Source organism: Squalius cephalus, assembly GCF_949319135.1.
Source record: "Squalius cephalus genome assembly, chromosome: 9".
Taxonomy (NCBI): Eukaryota; Metazoa; Chordata; class Actinopteri; order Cypriniformes; family Leuciscidae; genus Squalius; species Squalius cephalus.
Genome location: NC_137130.1, coordinates 31953315 through 31975099, shown reverse-complemented (window position 1 = coordinate 31975099; position 21785 = coordinate 31953315). Strand labels below are relative to the sequence as shown.

The 21785-nt window shown below is 42.2% G+C and overlaps 1 protein-coding gene across 1 annotated transcript; it reads left to right on the top strand.

The window, feature by feature from the left end:
• The first annotated feature begins 244 nt into the window (after positions 1-244).
• LOC307164912 (uncharacterized protein) lies at positions 245-5479 on the top strand. The gene is made up of 4 exons (XM_079882129.1): positions 245-341; positions 610-765; positions 1224-1316; positions 5146-5479. Exons 1-4 carry the CDS (start codon positions 291-293, stop codon positions 5458-5460), a joined length of 615 nt encoding a protein of 204 aa, XP_079738255.1. The 5' UTR covers positions 245-290; the 3' UTR covers positions 5461-5479.
• The last annotated feature ends 16306 nt before the right edge of the window (positions 5480-21785 follow it).

The following is a 21785-nucleotide window of genomic DNA, read 5'->3' as shown; positions in this document are numbered from 1 at the left end:
TACTTTTATATACTTCAAGTGGGCCAATTTAGTCCCAAGCGGTATTAAAATAGTACACTTACAAGTTTACTACTAGTACATATTGACATTAGTATACTTACTACATAAAGTATACTTAAAAATATACTTGAACATTACTCAAGTATACTTCATAAAATGAACTTGAAGTATACTTTTTTTTCGTAAGGGTCCTCTCAGAAGTAAATAAGAGAAACAATGAGCACAAGTTGGCGGCAATGATGGACAAGACCTTTGCACTCAGAAGGCAAGAGGTAGTTGTGGAGGCCCCCATGATAGCTGATTTCAAAATGAGGTGGCCAGCTCTCTTCAATGTGCGTGAGGTAAGTGAATGACTGCACTGGATGTGTCACAATACATGTTGACAGAATCTGAGGTTACTCAAACTGATGAGGATTTACTGAACAAAACTGAAGTGAACTGAAGGCCAGCAATAGCAGCCTTTGACGGCCTTCTGACAAAGTAAACTAATATTTAGATAAATACATGTATTATGCATTTACGTTTCTTGAACAGATAGAACTGCTATTTCAAATGTGTACCAAAAAGGTAACTGAGTTTTGTCTACCTTTTTTGTTATGTTTTTTGTAGGTGAGTGCAGAGTTCAAGAGAATCACAACGATCCATTTGCAGTCAAAGTTCTTCTCCGAGCTTGATGTTCACTCTGCAAACCTGATGAAGGCGTATGCCAAGAAAGGTGGAGTTCAAGAGAGAAAAATGAAGACCATCATGGCACCCATAACCCAGGTATGATACCAATGTAAAAGTGACAATCACTTAAAACTTGGTCATTGTAGAAATTACTTTGAGCACCACATCTGTTCCCCCATTAGAGGTCATTGTTTAAGAGTGAGGGGCATCCTTTAATCCTGAAAAATCTGCTCTGAAATCATAAAACTCTGGAATCTGTTGTAAAGCAGTTTTGAAGTACAGAAAAAGCATTGGCACTGTATACTATTATACACGTCTGACATAAAGCACTCAAAAGCTGTCCTTTTATCGTCCACAGACTATCATTTATCGTCCCATATGTATGATGTATTAACATGCATCCAAGCTGTATACAATACTATCAAACACTTTTATGTTGTGACTTCCTGTGAATTTAGTTTAAAGTTCTTAAGTGTGTAAACCTACATTGCTGGTTTGTTGAAATTGTGTTCATAGTGTTTTGTTTAGTTTTTTTCTCTGATCTTTATATTAAGACTGACACTATTGAAGTCAGAAGAGAATGCATCCTCAAAGGTCTCTGCGTGTACCTTAATGAAGATCCAGAGAAGCTGGTAAAGCAATACCTGGTGTGTTAATTTATGTGTTCACTATGGAGATTATCAGAGTTGGAGTGGATGGGGTTTCCTGTGTGTTCCCATTAGATTTAAAATTAGGTTAAGATAAGGCCATTAAAACAATCCCAAACCGCCCCCTACCTGCTACAACTTTACTACCAATTGTCACTCCAAATCAAGTCACTTGCTGTTGTGGAGGGTCACTTAAATAAGGGGGAGGGTATAAACACACCGAATTTTGGTAAGTCCTCACCTTTTTCAGACAGAGACAGGAAATAATTGAATAATGATGGATGTTGCAATTACATTTATGGTTAAGTGAGTTTGTGAAAGGAAAATGATTAGGCGACTTAAAGGATAATTCCAATATTTAGCACTTTGAGTCTCTTTTCTGGTTTGTTTTGGATGAACTAGAGTGGTGGACACAGAAATGTTGACGATGGGTCCTGTCTCGACTTTTTGACTAGTTTAGGATTGCCTTTGACCGCTTCAGAGTGGCTGGCTACAGGCATGCACAAACCTGTCCTTAAAACAACCCTTAACGTTTGTTTTCAAAACTGTGCAACTCACCGAGTGGTTAGTGATGTTCGTTGATGTTTCAAAACAAGTAGCGTAGCGAAATACAATTTGTCATGTTTTATTTGGCATTTTGTAAAATCCCATTGATTTCTGTTGGAGGACTCATTGCTCGTTGATATTACTGCGCTTCAGACTCAAATCATACATTGCGCTGATATATTTGTTTTTAATCATCAACAAACACCACTAACTACTTGGTGAGTTGCACAGTTTTGAAAGCGAACGTTAAGGGTTGTTTTAAGGACATGTTTGTGCATGCTTGTAGCCAGCCACTCTGAAGCGGTCAAAGGCGATTCTGAACGAGTCAAAAAGTAGAGACAGGACCCATAGTCAAAAAATTTTTTTTTTATATATATACAGTGAGGAAAATAAGTATTTGAACACCCTGCTATTTTGCAAGTTCTCCCACTTGGAAATCATGGAGGGGTCTGAAATTGTCATCGTAGGTGCATGTCCACTGTGAGAGACATAATCTAAAAAAAGAAATCCAGAAATCACAATATATGATTTTTTAACTATTTATTTGTATGATACAGCTGCAAATAAGTATTTGAACACCTGTCTATCAGCTAGAATTCTGACCCTCAAAGACCTGTTACGGCTGATTCACACCGGACGCCGAAGCGACGCGGAAGCGGCGCGGAACGGAGGCCGCTTCCTATCGGCGCCCATGTTAACCTATGGTGTCGTTCACACCAGACGCGGAGCGCCGCAGCAAGCCGCGGCCGGCCCGCGCCGTGAAGCGCCAGTTTCGGCGTCTGGTTTATTTTTTGCGCGACCGCGAGTGATCCGCGTCCATTCCGGCAGGAAGTCACACCAAGAAACACGAGACATCCGGTCAATTGTCAAAATATAAGCAATTTTCAAATTAAAATACCGCGAGTGACAAATGCGATCATATTTGTGTATCTAAACAGACTAGAAAGATGAAACCAAACAAAGAAAAAACACAACAAAATAGATTTAATAAATTTGAAGAGAGGATGTATATTTCAACGGTATATCTACACTACTACTGTCTACCATATTCTCTCTCTGTCTGCGTGTGTGTCTCGACAACGGATTAATAAAAGAAGTGTACAAACTTCTTGCTTACAGAAACATGGTGTATTCATTTTATGAGGTTATTTACTTACCCATGATGTAAAAAATAGCTCTGAATAAACAACAACTGAGCAGAAGCGCTTGTCGACCGCCGCGGAGAATACGCGTCTGGTGTGAACAGGCAGGCGCCGGACCGCGCGTGATTTTCCGTTCCGCGTCACTTCGGCGTCCGGTGTGAACCAGGCGTTAGTCTGCCTTTAAAATGTCCACCTCCACTCCATTTATTATCCTAAATTAGATGCACCTGTTTGAGGTCGTTAGCTGCATAAAGACACCTGTCCACCCCATACAATCAGTAAGAATCCAACTACTAACATGGCCAAGACCAAAGAGCTGTCCAAAGACACTAGAGACAAAATTGTACACCTCCACAAGGCTGGAAAGGGCTACGGGGAAATTGCCAAGCAGCTTGGTGAAAAAAGGTCCACTGTTGGAGCAATCATTAGAAAATGGAAGAAGCTAAACATGACTGTCAGTATCCCTCGGACTGGGGCTCCATGCAGGATCTCACCTCGTGGGGTCTCAATGATCCTAAGAAAGGTGAGAAATCAGCCCAGAACTACACGGGAGGAGCTGGTCAATGACCTGAAAAGAGCTGGGACCACCGTTTCCCAAGGTTACTGTTGGTAATACACTAAGACGTCATGGTTTGAAATCATGCATGGCACGGAAGGTTCCCCTGCTTAAACCAGCACATGTCAAGGCCCGTCTTAAGTTTGCCAATGACCATTTGGATGATCCAGAGGAGTCATGGGAGAAAGTCATGTGGTCAGATGAGACCAAAATAGAACTTTTTGGTCATAATTCCACTAAACGTGTTTGGAGGAAGAAGAATGATGAATACCATCCCAAAAACACCATCCCTACTGTGAAGCATGGGGGTGGTAGCATCATGCTTTGGGGGTGTTTTTCTGCACATGGGACAGGGCGACTGCACTGTATTAAGGAGAGGATGACCGGGGCCATGTATTGCGAGATTTTGGGGAACAACCTCCTTCCCTCAGTTAGAGCATTGAAGATGGGTCGAGGCTGGGTCTTCCAACATGACAATGACCCGAAGCACACAGCCAGGATAACCAAGGAGTGGCTCTGTAAGAAGCATATCAAGGTTCTGGCGTGGCCTAGCCAGTCTCCAGACCTAAACCCAATAGAGAATCTTTGGAGGGAGCACAAACTCCGTGTTTCTCAGCGACAGCCCAGAAACCTTACTGATCTAGAGAAGATCTGTGTGGAGGAGTGGGCCAAAATCCCTCCTGAAGTGTGTGCAAACCTGGTGAAAAACTACAGGAAACGTTTGACCTCTGTAATTGCAAACAAAGGCTACTGTACCAAATATTAACATTGATTTTCTCAGGTGTTCAAATACTTATTTGCAGCTGTATCATACAAATAAATAGTTAAAAAATCATACATTGTGATTTCTGGATTTTTTTTTTTAGATTATGTCTCTCACAGTGGACATGCACCTACGATGACCATTTCAGACCCCTCCATGATTTCCAAGTGGGAGAACTTGCAAAATAGCAGGGTGTTCAAATACTTATTTTCCTCACTGTATATATATATATATATTATACTCTAGTTCATCCATAACAAACCAGAAAAGAGACTCAAAGTGCTAAATACCGGAATTATCCTTTAAATAAAAACTCACTACCACATAAAAATTATTTGGCCTGTTTTTTTTTTTCATCATGTAATTCTTCTATACATGAAAAAAAAAAAAAACAGTTTATCAAATGTCTGAGGTAAAGTAACTTATTACTGATCTTTTTGGAAATAACCGGGCCGGTTTGGGAGCCTCTCCCTTTGTCTTTCTCTCAGACAATAACACACACACACACCATACTTTAACTCCTCCTTTTTCCTTTAATAAGACAATATACCTTTATTCGAATGGAATAACTAACACTGAACTCATGGTTACAACAGACAGGCCCTTGGTATGGCTTAGTTGTTGAAGTATTTCACAGACTCAGCGAAACAATTTTCATGTCAATTGGTTATTTGATTACATTTGCATTATTATATTATGAATATGGATTAAGTTAGTGATAGCTGTTTTACAGTAATACTGTAAAGATTGTGTGCTATAAATATGCATGTAATGCACATCAGTAAAAAAATGTTTGTTCTTGTTCATTTGTTTTTGTCACAGGATGTCGATGAAAGCACTCAAATGGCCATGGCGGAGACAGTATTTGGAATCTTTGTCATTCGACAAGAAGGTGCAGAGCCTGGCGATGACCCCGCGGATGTTGGGATTGTCCTGGAGGGGGTGGAAGTGATGAGTGAGTTGGGCAATGTAGCTTTTGCTGTGGTGATGTTGCTGGGGCTTGTCTACGCGCTAAACCTGAGCTACCCCCAGGAGCTCAAGTACACTTTTGAGGTTCTGCAGAAGATCATTATGGAATTGGATGGAAACAAACTATCCAACAAAGGACAAGTTCTCAAAACACTGCTTTCCCGTTAAGAAACATCACCATAGCAAAAGCTACACCATCATTCTAACCTTTAGCGATAGCTTCATAGAGCCTGGCCTATAATCAGTCCTTAAAGACCCTGTGCAATAAAAAAAAAAGATTTAAAAGTAGTTATAGTTCTCAGAGTTGAGCAAATTTCTTGTTACTTTATTTATTTACTTTGTTATATTTGGAATTTGATTTCTATCCTGAAAACAGTTCCCAAGACCACCCACTAGTGGCTAAAAAACAATAAGAAAACTTGTACCTTCTGTTTTGTTGTTTAGGTACACCAGCACATTAAACTACAGGTGTTAGTAAGTGCAAATCTTTAAGAGGAATGTGAGTATAAAGACATGGCCCCATTTCCCAGTATATCAGTGTTCAGTTCATCTGGTTTTTTTTTTTTTTTTTTTGTGCTCTGTTTTTATTAAAAAAAAATGTTCTCTCTGATGCAAGGTCCAGTCTATTGGCACTTAAGGAAAGCTGTATGCTGAATTATTTTTTCAGTTTCTCATAAAAAATTAAGACTAACCTATGTTTAAGTTTTTTAAGTTTAAACATTTACATATTTCGGGAGTTAAACTTGATTTGTAAGATCTCCATTTCTTGTTTTTACCCTTGATGCCAACCATACTGTAGACCAGGTGTCACCAACCCTGCTCCTGGAGGGCTACAGTCCTGCAGATTTCAGCTCCAACCCCAATCAAACACACCTGGACCAGCTAATCAAGCTGTTCAGGGTTGCTTGATAATTACAGGCAGGTGTGTTGGAACAGGGTTGGACCTAAAGTCTGCAGGACAGTAGCCCTCCAGGAGCAGGGTTGGTGACACCTGCTGTAGACATTGTTGAAACTTGTTTAAAAAATGTCCCTAGCGACGTTTCAATGTAAAAGTTTTAAATATATATGTAAAATATAATAATAAATAAAATAAAATCAATAAAACTTTGGTAAATATTTTTTATAAACTTTTGTGTGAGTTCACCATCACATAAAAGATGTACAGGTGCAAGATGTACAAAGTGCAAATGTTAAGAGTAGATTAAGTGGGATGCGAGTGACAGGGCCCATTTCCCTCTCATAACAGTGTAAAACAATGTGCATTATGATTTTGGAAATACAATTTGATTGCACCTTTTCTCATTTGTTGTGTGTTGTTTCCACCATTAAAGTTTGTAAAAAGGTTTTAATTTATTAACACTCAAACGCTATCCTTTGAATTAATGTAATTAAATCATGGAAAGGATTTCCATGTGATTAAATGGCTTTCTTTCAGCAATAAGCACTTTTGTTAGGCTAACTTAAATAAATTAGTTGGTCCAAAACATTGCAAATTAGTTGGGCTGACACTATTAAATTAAGCTGTGCCCAACCATAGTAAATAAGTTGAATCAACCTTAATAAATTAAGTTGACCCAACGTAAATACATTAAATTGGAATAACATAATTGCATAATGCTGAAATAAAGCAAGTTAATCATGTTATTTCCATGATTTTTTTATGTTCATTCAAAGAGTTATTTTTTTGAGTGTAGATTACTGCATCACAACCTGGTCACTCACTGGAAATACAATTTTAAAACCCATAGAAATGTTATTCAAAAAATCTATAAAAATACTTGATCAAAAGCCTCTGCCATTCCATCAGTGTAATATTTTGGGAAAATACAATATGCTAAATTTTGAAAATTGTATTAATTTTAAAAATAGCTGTTTAATTTATAAAGTTTTTCACGGTCCAGCCCCACCTTCACTTTCTACATACATCAAACCAAGGTCTGACAGAGGTTTTTGCACCAGAGTCTCATTTAGAGGAGATATAGAGATCCCGCACAGAAAAACTACCTTTGGACAAACTGTTCTGTCTATCAGAGGAGGTCATTTTTGGAACAGCCTCCCAACAAACATTAGAGAATGTCCTACTTACTGCACATTTAAAATGCACCTTCTTAAAAGTTCCCAGATATGTCCTCATTTTGACTAATTTTATTGATGTAATGTAATCTGCCTGATTGTGTGCCAATGTGTTTCTTGCTTGATACTGTATATTGTCTGTTCTTTTGCATTGCATTATTTTTTTATGTTGTTGTCTTCCTGCCTCGGGACTACAGGTGAAAATTAGCATTTATGCTATAACCTGGCTCATTTCTGTACAGAAATGTTAAATTGTTCATTAATGTGCACTGTCCCGAATAAATAAATAAAATAAAATGAATAAAAGCCTTAATTAAATCTGTTCATCATATGGAGAATATGGACAGTGGTCATGGCTAGGGAGAAGAGACCAACTTGGCATGCATTTTGCAAATGGTTGAGGAAAGTAGTTTTTGAAAAGCTTGAGGTAAGTAGTTTTAAGTTTTAGTACCATGTCATGTTGATCAATATGTCATTGCATGTTGCATTTTTATTGGCTAGTCAGTAGACATAGGTCGTAGCAGCAAATACACTGTCAGAAAGTTATCACAGGCTATATTTGGTCGCAAGACCGTGACAGCGGCCATCTTTGAACATCTCTCACTGTAAGACGTAGGGTGCAGGAGGCAGGACGAGGCTCCACATGATTTCTGTTTAGTCTATTCTCTATGCAGTTCCTGTCTCCACATATAAATATAAAAAATCTTTATCTTTACAACCCCTAATAACATTACTTACAGTCTCCAAGAAAGCAAATCTCTCTATATCAACAGCTGGAGTACAGTAATAAACACTGTCCGTTTTAAGTTGTACATTTCATACATTGCTCTGATTTTTAACAAGCAACTTTTAATAACTCTACACACTCAACAGAGGGAGGATTGAAACTTTTTTGGGGGAAAAAAATAATTCCCACTCCACAAATAATACTCTTTTTTTTTTTTTTACTTCAAAAAATTAACCACCCATTCTCTCTTCCGATCAATTTCGTTATCAGCAGTATTATGTGTTTCTTGCACAAAGATAACATCTAACTTTTTAAGGGAGGACAATCTGAAACATGAACCACTTCTTTCATTTCTAGCTCCATTTAAATTGACTGCCTATTTTTAACTCATGCATAAAACAAAAGAAAAAACAAATGAAAAGTACTAAACATATTTGTCATATTCTAGCTGTCTTTTAGGTTTCAAAACAAGTTTCTTTAAACGATAAATCTCATGCACTGTAAAAAAAAAATATATTAAGCTTGAACAAAGCTTAAACAGGGTGTAAGAGACACCCCTGCTTATTCTGCATTTCCTGAACGGAGTGAGTGTGTAACCCCTGTTGTGTGAGCATAAATGACAATGAAATAAACAAATGAACTCAATTTTATTTATAAATAACACCACTGCTTGTTTTGCATTTTGTAAGCTGCATGTATATGAGAAAGACAGAGAAAGAGAGAGAGAGAGAGAGAGAGAGAGAGAGAGAGAGAGAGAAAGAGAGAGAGATTTTATAGCCTAATCGTTTTATGTCTGACTACAGAACAGATAATATGTAAAAAATAGCATTCAGTTGTGTAATAATGCAATATAATGTGACAGATCAAAGCAAATTGCAGATTTCAGGTGCCAACAGTAATCAAACACAACGCGATGACGTCACATACGTCATCACCGCCAGTCTCTCAAAATCCTGTGGGAAACGTCTCCGGTTACTTTTGTAACCTCGGTTCCCTGAAAGGCAGGGAACGAGACATTACGGATGTCGTATATGGGAACTTCCTCCCCTCCTGCTGAAATCTTATGGGCTAACGCCAGCTGAAACAGCTGGCCAATTGACGCAAAATATGCAAATACTGACAAGCCCGTCTGGCAGTATAAATTGCATAAACACGCCAATTGCATCAGAATCACGACCAAAACGCTTGAATCTGAGCCAGCGAACACGGCGGCAAGCGTAATGTCTCGTTCCCTGCCTTTCAGGGAACCGAGGTTACGAAAGTAACCGGAGACGTTCCCTATCAAGGCGGAACTTCGACATTACGGATGTCGTATATGGGAACTGTATAGAATCCCGCCATGGAAGCATTGAACATACCACTTGAGACTGACAGAACCCACAACTAGGGCCCTATAATTTCCACGCGGACGGAATCGCGGAATTGGCAAATTAACGCGGAATCTAGTGTCAACGCGGAATTTCGCGGAATTTTACATATTTGGAATAAAATTCTGTTTTTGTGTGGGAGAAAAACGTATGTCTGAGGAAAATCGCATATTACTGAAAGAACGAGCAGAGAGAGGGGCCCGGTCGCGTGTGTGTGCGTCTTCAAACTGTCTTGCTCTCTCTCACTCCCTCGCGCTTATTAATCTAAATCAATTGAGAATTGACACAATGGTAAAAGATCGGAAGAACGAAGTTTCACGTGGAGCATTCGGATATTTTTTTCCTGAATTAGGCTACCGCTGGGTGTGAATTTTGCAAAAAAAAACTTTTTTACCATGCCTTCTTCTATGAAAAGCGTTCCGCCCATTCAGCTGACACTTTATAAAAAAACACTTTCAATAAACTAAACAAAACGTACTCGGTTACCTAATGTAACCTCGGTTCTCTCTAGAAGAGGGAATGAGTATTCCGTAAGTTGCTTACGCATCGGGAAAGTTCTCTTTCTTTGAGATCTGAAGCCAAAAAATTATCCTTAATTTTGTATTTATTGTCAACGCAGTGCGGCAGCCGGCAGACCATGGCAAGCTGTATAAGCGTGCTCATTGGCTGCCCGGCGGCAACTGCTTAAGCCTACCAGTGAGCCCTGCGTGACGATATACATCAACGTAAACAGTGCGGCCGGCAGCGCGGGCCCACACAGTACATAAGCACATATTAGGGAAAAGAAATAGAGCGGTCTCACCGGTCTATTTGTGGAGAGAATAATCCCCAGCGCGACAGAGTGTAGGACGGGCGGCCAGCGGCGCGGGCCAGCACTGGTACACAAGCGCGTAACGGGGAATAAAGGAACAGAGCGGCACAGCTGGTCTGAGTACAAAATACTCCTTCCCTTGGTGCCATACCAGAAATAATCACCAGTACGTGAACGTAGTCTGCGCATAAGCGACTGGGCAGAGCATACATGCCACTTATACTGACAACAGTTTAGCCTGTAAGGCAGGAACTTCCAGGTTATAAAACCTCACGAATGTCGATGGGGAGGCCCAACCCGCCGCCATACAAATATCGTGAATAGAAATTCCGCTGGACCAGGCCCACAAAGAGGCCATGCCTCTAGTGGAGTGGGCTCTGATACCCAAAGGGCACTGCAGGTGTTTGGAGGTGTAAGCTGCTGCAATCGCGTCCACTATCCACCTGGACAGGCGCTGTTTCGAGGCGGCGAGACCCTTGGTGCGTCCGCCGAAAGAAACAAAGAGCTGCTTGGAACGCCTGAAAGCGGCGGAGCGCGTGATGTAAACTCTCAGCGCCCTAACAGGGCATAGGAGGTTATCACTGTCCCTGTTATCGGATGCTGGCAGAGCCGAAAGGGAGATGATTTGCGCCCTAAAGGGGGTTCCAATCGCTTTGGGGATGTAACCGTGTCTCGGTCTGAGAATGACTTCTGAGTCATTTGGTCCGAACTCAAGACATGCAGGGCTAACAGATAGCGCGTGCAGATCTCCCACGTGTTTTACTGAAGACAGAGCTATCAGAAAAACGGTTTTGAGCGAAAGGTACTTTAAATCCACGGATTCAAGCGATAAGGAGAGATAAACCAGTCTCTCGGGCGAATCTGCGCGAGGATCTGCCTGGTTGTGAGCATTTTGAACAGTCTTCTCATAAGAGCTTTGTTCAAATATCTCAGATCCAAAATCGGTCTGAGAGCTCCGTCCTTCTTGGGAACGAGGAAATAATGGCTGTAAAAGCCCGACTCGCTCATAGAAGGGGGAACCGGTTCTATAGCCCCTTTGCACAGAAGTGTCGCTATTTCTGCTCGAAGTAGATGTGCTACTTCTCCATTCACTCTCGTCTCGGTACGCGCCTGAAAGCGCGGGGGGCGGCGAGCGAACTGCAGAGTATAGCCCTTTTTTACTGTGCTTAGCACCCATTCTGATGCGCCTGGAATAGCTTCCCAAGCTTTTGCGTCTGCAGCCAGGGGCAGAATGGCTCTTGGTGCTTAGATACGGCGGATCGCACGCAGCGATAGCTGGACGTTTTACACACAGTGTCCCGGTGGCTTGGACGGGGAACATATAGTGTGAGGCGCAACGCGCGAGGGCGGCGTCGGAGGCGAAATGTTCGTTAGTATGTGTGAGCGCTCAAGGGCGGGCACAGGACTTACATTTAAAACATGACCGGTCATGAGAGGCCGTGAGACAGAGTGGGCAGTGAGTAGGTGTGGGCACGGTGAGGTGGACACGTGACCTACTTTTAACACTCGAGCGGCTTCTGCCTTCTTTATGAGAGTGGGCTCTGTGAGAGACACAGGATTTATAGTGCTTGTGTGCAGGGGTGAACACGGAAACGTGGGCACATTCACTGCATTTGAAACACATACGGCGTGAGCCATGCAACCAGACATTATGCTCATTTGAGATTTCTCTGGGTCGCCGTGAGAACGGTGGTTGCGCGCAGGCGAGCGGGTAAATATACCGGCTCGTTGGCTGCGAGGTAAACATCTGCAGTAGCCGTGGCAACGGGGACTGACAGAGCGTGAAGCTTTGACGGTGGTCCAGCCGCAGCGGGACTTAACCGTCTTTTCTTCCCTCGTGTTTAGACGCTCATAAATACTCGAGCACCATGAGTAGGAGTGGTGCGAGAGGCGGGTTAGCTTTCTGTATGTAAGAAAAACTGGCCGCGAGCTCGGAGAAGCGAACAGCATAAATTTTTATCTGCCGCGAGAGCCGGGATCGAACACATGTCTCTGGCACGAAAGCCTATGATTCTGCCACTGAACCACAGGGGAGAACACATTAGCTTTCGGTTAGCGCGAGCATATAATAGAGCGACCTCATGTTTGTTTGCAGGCGTGCGTGTATTAAAACAGGCTCGTTTACTGCAATAGTAATATTTCCAGCCGCCTGAACTTAAGAGGGGACTGAGAAATGTGTGAGAATTGGCGGCTTGTCCGGCCACAGCAGGACTAAAACACTCTCTCTCCTCTTTTCGCCGGTGAGTGAGGCACGCGCACTGAACGTTGCTCGTGACCGTCCGCTCTGTCATACCTTGTGAACGGCGCAATCTGCGCAGCCCAACAAGGGGGAGAGCGGGTTCGCTTTCGGTATGTAAGAAAAGCTGGCCGCGAGCTTGGAGACGCGAACAGCATAAAATTTTATCTGCCACAAGAGCCGGGATCGAACACGGGTCTCTGGCGCGAAAGCCTAAGATTCCGCCACTGAGCCACAGGGGAGAATACTATAGCTTTCGGTTAGAGCGAGCATATAAGAGAGCATCATCATGTCTTGTGACGGTGTTTGCTTGCAGGCGTGCGTGTATTTATAACAGGCTCGTATACTGCGATATGAACAATTCCAGTCGCCTGAACTTAAAAGGGGACTGAGAAATGTGTGAGAAATGGAGGTAGGTCCGGCCACAGCGGGACGAAAACACTGTTCTCCTTTCGCCGGTGAGTGACGCACGAGGACGGAGTAGCTTTCTTGTAACGTAAAGAGAGCTCTTTTAGAACAGTGAGAGAAAGTGTGTGTCGCAGGGCGAACACACACAGCAGTAATAAAAGGATATGTCGCCGGATAGCGTAGCAGGCACGGATGGCTGAAGGCAGCCGGCTTCCTCAGGCGCTGTCCTAGGCTTGCTGGTCGCTGGTTTCAACTCATATTTTTCAGCCTGTGAGCCCTCCTTATATACACACTGGCCACACCCATCTTGACAGTTAGAAGGGTGTGGAGGGCGCGAAGCCCTCATTGGGTGTGACGTCACGCAGGGCTTACTGGTAGGCTTAAGCAGTTGCCGCCGGGCAGCCAATGAGCACGCTTATACAGCTTGCCATGGTCTGCCGGCTGCCGCACTGCGTTGACAATAAATACAAAATTAAGGATAATTTTTTGACTTCAGATCTCGAAGAAAGAGAACTTTCCCGATGAATAAGCAACTTACGCAATACAAGAGAACCTCTCGTAAGAGAACCTATCCAATGATGAAATGTTTTCTGTGTTGACAAATCTTGTGCGATGTCCTAACTGCCGGGATAATCACACAACGCGTACAAGTCTGCTAATGATACGTCCGATTCGCGAACTAATGACTCCTTTGAACCGATTCACTTTAATGAATGGTTAAAACAACTGATCTGTCCAACACTGAATCGGTTCGGTGTATAACAAAATCGGTAACACTTTACAATAAGGTTCCATTTATTAAACTCTAGTTAACTAGATCAGTTAACATTAGCTATTAATAAACTGCACTTCTACAGCATTCATTAATCTTTATTTATGTTAATTTCACCATTTAGTAGCCTACATTATTTAAATGAAAAGTTGTATTTGTTAACATTAGTTAGCTTAATGCATTGTGTGAAGTAACATAATAAAAATACAGGGTTAGGGTTAACTAAGATTAACAAAGATTGCTCATGGTTCATGTTATTTAGCCTAATACATTCACTAATGTAAACAAACCAAACCACATTTAACTCCTCTTAAAATGAGAATTTTGTTTGTTACCTCAATACATTTAGGGTCATTCCTATTTTATTTGTGTACATTTTAATCATTAACATTAAAAACACTCTTTTTACGACTAAAATAACAGTAAAGGGTAAAAAAAAAAAACTGAATTCCCAAAAATTAAAACGGAAAAAACAGAATTTGCAAAAATTAAAACGGAAAAAACGGAATTTGGGAAAAAATAAAACGGATTTTATAGGGCCCTACACAACCAATAGCTGCCCTCCTGGGAATGCGATCAACCGATAGGTCGAAGCTGGCCAATAGCAAGCTCCTAAGCCCTGATAGGCTGAAACTGGCCAATAGCAAGCTCACCTAGATCTTGCTAGAATTTGCATATCCCAAGCAATACAATAGGGAGAAGGTTGCACTGACAGCACATTCAGGGCAACACAACTTGATATAGAGAACAAGTCAACACACAGCAGTGACTGCACTCAAGCATACACACAGTAATACACACATGATGACTTGTGAGCAACGCGCAGAGTAGAACAACTGTTTACTGTGTATAAGGGAAGCTTAACTCACCAAAAGCACTTGAGATGCTACAGAGGGTACATCCAACTTGTAAAATCTGGCGAACGTATTCTGAGAAGACCAGCCAGCCGCGAGACATAAGTCCTGTATAGACATACCCTTGGCCCAGGCCCATGAAGAGGCAACCGCTCTCGTCGAATGGGCCTTGATGCTAAGGGGGCATTTCTCCCCCATGCGATCATAAGCCAAAACAATAGCGTCCACAATCCAGTGAGCAAGCCTCTGCTTCGAGACCCCCCGTCCTTTGTTACACCCGCCAAAGCACACAAACAGCTGGTCCAATTGCCGAAAAGCGGCAGAGCGAGTAATGTATGTCCGTAGAGCTCTGACCGGGCAAACAGAACTCTGAGCATCAGCGTCTCGCGAGAAATAATCTCCTAACTCCCCTCAAGAAACCGATCACCGATGCATGCTTACCGATCGACTGTCCGTCGACCAGGGAGCGAAACGCGGCAATACACCTTCAGAGTGGACGGTGAACTCCCGTTATCCATCCTGTGCTGAAGGAAGCGCAAGACATCCGACACGGAACAGTTCCCCAGGTCGATGTCGACATCCTGGCACCATTTAGAGAAAACACCCCATTTCAGGGCATACAAACGTCTGGTAGACGGGGCTCGCGCATCGGCAATGGAGTTCAAAACCCGCGAGTGCAGCGCGTCCTGTCCGCTCAGCGGCCACACATGGAGGTTCCACAGCCCGGGATGCCAGATCGTGCCGCTCGCCTGGGACAGCAGGTCCCTCCTGAGAGGAATTTCCCATGGCGGTTCCGCCAGTAATTCCCTCATGTCCGCGAACCACGGCTGGTTTGGCCAGTTGGGAGCTACAAGGATCACTGATGCTTTTTCCTCCCTGATCTTGCACAACACCGTGGGCAGAATTTTCACCGGAGGAAAGGCATAGAGTCTGGCTTTCGGTCAGCGCGAAGTCAACGCGTTCCCTCCCAGCGGGGAGCGGGTCAGCAAGAAGAACGCCTGACAGTGCGTGTTCTCGTCCGTGGAAAAGAGGTCGATCTCAGCTCTGCCAAAGCGGTTCCAGATCAGTTGAACCGTCCCCGGGTGAAGCCTCCACTCTCCTTGAGGAATCCCGTTCCTCGACAGCATACCCGCCCCGCGGTTCAGAACACCGGGGATGTGCGCTGCTCTCCCGGAGAGAAAGTGCCGGTCTGCCCACAGCAGGAGAGCCTCCGCCTGCTTGAAAAGGGCTCTAGAATGTACGGGGTGGCAGGACCCACCAGCGGCTCGCTGGCGGCGGTGGGCCCAATCCCCGCTGCTGCACGAGCCACGTCTCGTCTGGCCTTGAGCGCTCGCATGGGCAATTCTGCGCAGAGTTCGCACGCGAGCTCGTCCCAGAGAGCTGACTCGGCGTGAGCCAGGCCCATGCAGGCGATGCAAAACAGGTGCGTGTCGGGCTGCACGATGGAGCCGGAGCACAAATTGCAGATGGTCGCCATCGGATGCTGAAGACAGTAAACGTATCTTCGGTGCACCTTCAAGGACGACAAGGTAGATTTGTTAGTTGATTACTCAGTATAGCAACACACTTGATTTGAGCGGGAAGAGAGAGATTCCGATGCAATTGGCGCGTTTATGCAATTTATACTGCCAGACGGGCTTGTCAGTATTTGCATATTTTGCGTCAATTGGCCAGCTGTTTCAGCTGGCGTTAGCCCATAAGATTTCAGCAGAAGTGAAGGAGGGGAGGAAGTTTCCTTATACGACATCCGTAATGTCGACGTTCCGCCTTGATAGGGAACACTGTAATCATTTGCTCCAGCCCTGAATCAGTGCAATCAGTATTGAATGTAATGCACGGATCACCTACTGACCCCAACCCCCTCCCCCCCATGGCAAAAACAACTTACCAGTGTCAGCGAAGACTTGACGGACTCTGATAGTGGGGGACTCCATAATCAGAAACATTAGCAGCAGGGATACAACTACGTGCTGCCTTCCACAAGCAACAACTTCTGATGTAAACAGGGAACTTCAGAACATTCTGATGAAACATAAGACTGCAAATCGACTCATCATACATGTGGGGAAGAATGATATTCATAAAGAGCAGTCAGAACTCCTTAAGAAGGATTTCAATGAACTTTTTGAAACACTTAAAAGACTGAAAGTTCAAACATTCATCAGTGGACCACTCCCAGCAAGAGGAACAAACAGGTTTTCACGGCTGCTTGGGCTTAATACATGGCTGCAAAAAACCTGCAATATAAAAGGAGTGAACTTCATTGACAATTTCAATCTTTTCTGGAGTCAGAGACAACTGTTTCATCAGGATGGCCATCATCCAAACAAACTTGGTTCAAGAGTGTTAAAGGACAATATCTACTTCTCCCTCAATCATCCTTCTGCAGTGTGTGCCAATCTGAACAACACACCTGGAAACAGTATGAATGACCACGGGACTTCACTTCAGCAGCAAAATGGACATGCGGTTGACATATCACACAAGGACAATGATAACACCACTCCGCCACAACATCCTCTGCTCACGGACTCAATCTCAGCTGAGCCCTGCCCACAGAGCTCACCACAGACAGACATGTTAGAACTGCTCCAAGATTCAGCACCCAAGGACGACTTCCTGGAAAACAGCCAGGGAAGCCAGGACAGCATATTACAGCCTCCGATAACACCTGAGCAACAGCCCCTTTCACCAGACACGTTATCCCTCTCTCCAGCATCCCCACTTCTATGCTTCTCACAGAAAATGGAAGAACTGGTGCATGCTGGAACCAAACTATCCCACTCTTTTGCTGCAAGCCCCCAGATACCAACCAAAAAACGGCAAGCACCTCAACCACCAAAGCCTGCGCGCCGAGCTTGCCCTCCCCCTCCTGTGAGAGCTCTTCGGCCTCTGCCAAAACGCCAGGGCCCACACCCTCCTCCATCTGCTCGAGGTGAAACAAAAACAACTGATACCAGCTCTCAGTGATATGTGTTGGGTCCTTGCTATGATAACAGTAACTTTCTCAAATGCTTACAGAACAAGCGGGAACCCAGTGTGCCTGTATCTTTCTCTATTGCTGTTCTATTACAAGATAGAAAGTCTAAGGCCTTCAATAGCCGTACAGCAAACCCAACTAATCTGGTGCCTATTACACGTCATACTAAGATTGCTGTGGGGACAAAAAGTAAGACTGTTAAGTTAGCACTTTTAAACATTCGCTCACTTAAAAATAAATCACTTCTAGTCAACGACTTAATAACCACAAACAACCTGGACTTTATGTTTCTAAATGAAACCTGGCTAGAAGACAGCTGCAGTGCAACAGTCCTCAATAAAGCAGCCCCTCCTAACTTTACTTTTATGAGTGTCTGCAGAGCTGTTAAGAGAGGTGGGGGTCTAGCTGCTCTTTTTAAAGATATCTATCAATGTAAGCAAATATCATTTGGGATTTACCCGTCTTTCGAATATCTGGGTACTGTGTTAAAAGGTGCTCCACGCATTTTACTTATTATTTACAGGCCTCCAAAATACTCTCCAGCCTTTGCTGAGGACTTTACAGAACTGTTATCAACAATTACCTCAGAGTTTGACTGTTTTGCCATTGCTGGAGATTTTAACATTCACATAGATAGTGCAGAAAACAATGTGGCAAAAGAAATCACAACTGTTTTAAAAAATTTTGATCTGACTCAGCATGTACATGGACCCACACACAATCGTGGACACACTCTAGATTTACTTATCAGTAAGGGTCTAAACATTTCATCGATTGTTATTAAGGATGTAGCACTGTCTGATCATTTCTGTATTTTCTTTGATATATTGATCTCTCCTGCCACTGAAGCTAGATCTGTGTCTGTCAAGAAGAGATGCTTAAATGAGAACATAGTGTACTATTTATGAAGGCTATATCCTTAACACCAAGCATATCTGCAGACTCTGTTGATTTTCTCCTTGATTCTTTTAACTCAAAAGTTAAAAGTGTAATTGATGATATTGCTCCTGTTAAAGTCAGGAAGAAGAGTGGCAGACAAAAAGCACCTTGGAGAAACTCAACAGTAGGGCTGAACGATTAATTGCATTTGCGATAATATCGCGATATGATGAAATGCGATTTTTTAACCGCAAAGCTGCGATTACAGTCTGGTCACATGACACGCGAGAGTAAACCAGTCTGTATTGCAGATGAAGCATCAACTTGGCACGCTACGCATATAGGCCTGGCTACAGGAAACAACAGTTTATGTTTAATTTATGTGATATTGTGTTATGGATTCTCTCCAACGATTCTGTATCGATTAAGATAATTTCAAATTTATGTCTGTCTGAGCTTAGTTTTAAACACAGATACGTGATGACGCGTGTGCTTTATAAACAACCGTATTCTGCTTGCTTCTAATTCCTCTGTCTCACTCACACACACACACACACACACACACACACACACACACACGACACCACTCGAACCTTACGAGAAATAATCTTTAATAAAGTTCGGAAAAGTTGAAGCGAATTACAAGGACATTCGCGGGCTTCATTGCACAAGATATGAGATACGCGCGGTCTCGCCCGCCGGTATTTTACTTACAAATGTTCTATACGAAGGCATCATATGTCTTGGAATGCAGTTGGCTTATATATTAAAAATATGAAAATCACAGACAGAAGCTGCTTTCAATTTCAAATACTCACGCGCGCTTTGCGAAGAGCGTTTGTGTATGCGGCTGTAAGCGACTCCGTGCTACGTGGTTAACTTAAATGTAACGTTACTTGCATTTCAAAATGCTTTTATGACGCGAAATTAATGTGACACAGTCAGTTATATCTTAAAGCTCCAATATGTAGGAATTTTGTAATAAAATTTCCGAAAATAACTTGCACAGTGTGATATATTTCCTCCAGTTGTGTACTTACAATATTTCAAAAGTCTCCAAAGATTTTTTATTTCAGAGAAATTCCGATTTTAAATAACTGGCCGTCCCGGAAAAGAAACGTCGCCTCTCAGTGACGCAATGTCCGCTCTATCCTTGTTTTCCGGACCATGTGATCGGATATTCCACAACACCGGATTTTTTTTTTTTTTTTTTTACAACAACTTTATTGAGTTTTTTTCTTATCACAATAAACAATAACGACGTCTGACAAAGAAGAAAAATAAATAAAATAAAAAATATGACCCACCACACCGGAATATCACATGGTCAAATGCGGAAGTGGTGGTTATAGATGGTTATAGCTGTTATGGATCACGATTACTCTTTGGCGAGTATTGAAGTGCCAACAAAACGAAAGCGTCAATATTCTGATACACGCAGACTGTGTGACAAACGAAGGAATAAAACCTGGATAAATATCGGCCAGGCGTTTTCGAGATGGAGAGAGCTGCGCGACAATCTTGGACTTGACAGAGACTCGGCTCTCGCGAGTGTATTGATAGACAGGTAAGACATGCAACGGTCAATAATAGCACTTATAAACAAAGTTATATTGCTCTTTGTACTTCGGTAAGGCTTTTTATCACGTGTGGTGACCGAGATTATGGCAGTACAATTAAATACAATCGGATATGTTGTTAAAAAAATATATTTAGTCATTACTTGCAAATGTTCGTTCAAATTTACTTTTAGATATTGGTTTGAACACGTTAAACAACACGGCATTAACCATAAAAACGTAAAACTGCACAACATTAACCCAACAAATCATTTGACAAATAGCTGTAAGTTGTAACGGGATAATATAGCATAACATTTCACGTTCCTTGCAGTTCATTAATTATGATGACATAAAATAATACGATCAGACATACAGGTAATACAAAAACGAATAAATTACCTCATCCGTGATCATGATTCATTAATTCCATTTAGATACATCGCTAGATGGTGAAAACGCATTAAAAACGACATCTCCCATCGTCACCTCCTTCATAGCGTCATCAAGCTTCGCCTTTGTTATTGTTGGAAACTGCGCCCTCTTGTGGTCAAAAAAAATCACATACTGGAGCTTTAAGTTATTAAACAGACAGGACAAACCACATCTTATAATTTCATAAATTATAAATACCGAAAGCACTCTTTGTTTATTGCTTGTAATATTTTTCTACCCTCTTTGTTATTTGTTTTGAAGCTATATTAGTTCAAATTATTAACATGTAATTGTATTAATTTAGTTTTTTAATGTGTAATTATTATAAGTAGGCCTACTTATAATTATGTAATTAAATATTTTAAGTTTTGTTAATAAGATCAATTAAAGAAAACATTTTGATCTGCTCATGAGGTGCCTAAAGATTCCCTTCCCTATTTTACAATGATTTATTGCTTGTTTTTGTTGAATAATAGAAAAGATAAAGAGCTTAAAAAAATAATCGCATATTAAATCGCAATCGCAATATTGGTAAAACTAAATCGCAATTAGATTATTTTCCAAAATCGTTCAGCCCTACTCAACAGCAGTGCAAAATATGAAAAGACAATGCAGAAAAGCAGAGCGCATGTGGCGGAAGACAAAACTTGTAGTCCATTATAACATCTACAAAGACAGCCTGCATGCTTTCAATATGGAACTAGGCAAAGCTAGACAGACTTTCTTCTCAAATATTATAAACAGCAATTTAAACAACACACACACACTTTTTGCTACTGTAGAGAGACTGACAAACCCCCCAAGCCAGATTCCCAGTGAAATGCTCTCAGACAACAAGTGCAGTGAGTTTGCTTCTTTCTTCTCTGAGAAAATCAATAATATCAGAAAGGTGATCAGCACATCCTTGAGTTGCTCTGGGGTCAGACAGATCAGTCCACCTAAGAAAGTAGTTACTATGTCTGATTTCAAAGAAATTGATGGCAAAATTTTGGAAGAAACTGTACAGCACCTTAAAACATCAACCTGCACTCTTGACACACTTCCCACATCTTTTTTCAAAAGTGTGTTAAACAGTTTAGAATCAGATCTTCTAGAAGTGGTAAATGCCTCACTTCTCTCTGGGAGTTTTCCAAACTCCCTGAAAAGTGCAGTTGTCAAGCCCCTCCTGAAAAAGAGCAATCTGGATAAGACCATATTAAGCAACTATAGACCGATCTCAAATCTTCCTTTCATAGGCAAGATCATTGAAAAAGTTGTCTTCAATCAGCTGAACAAATTCTTAAGCTCGAATGGATACTTTGACAATTTTCAATCTGGTTTCCGACCGCACCACAGCACAGAGACAGCGCTCATAAAGATAATAAACGATATTCGCTTAAATACTGATTCAGG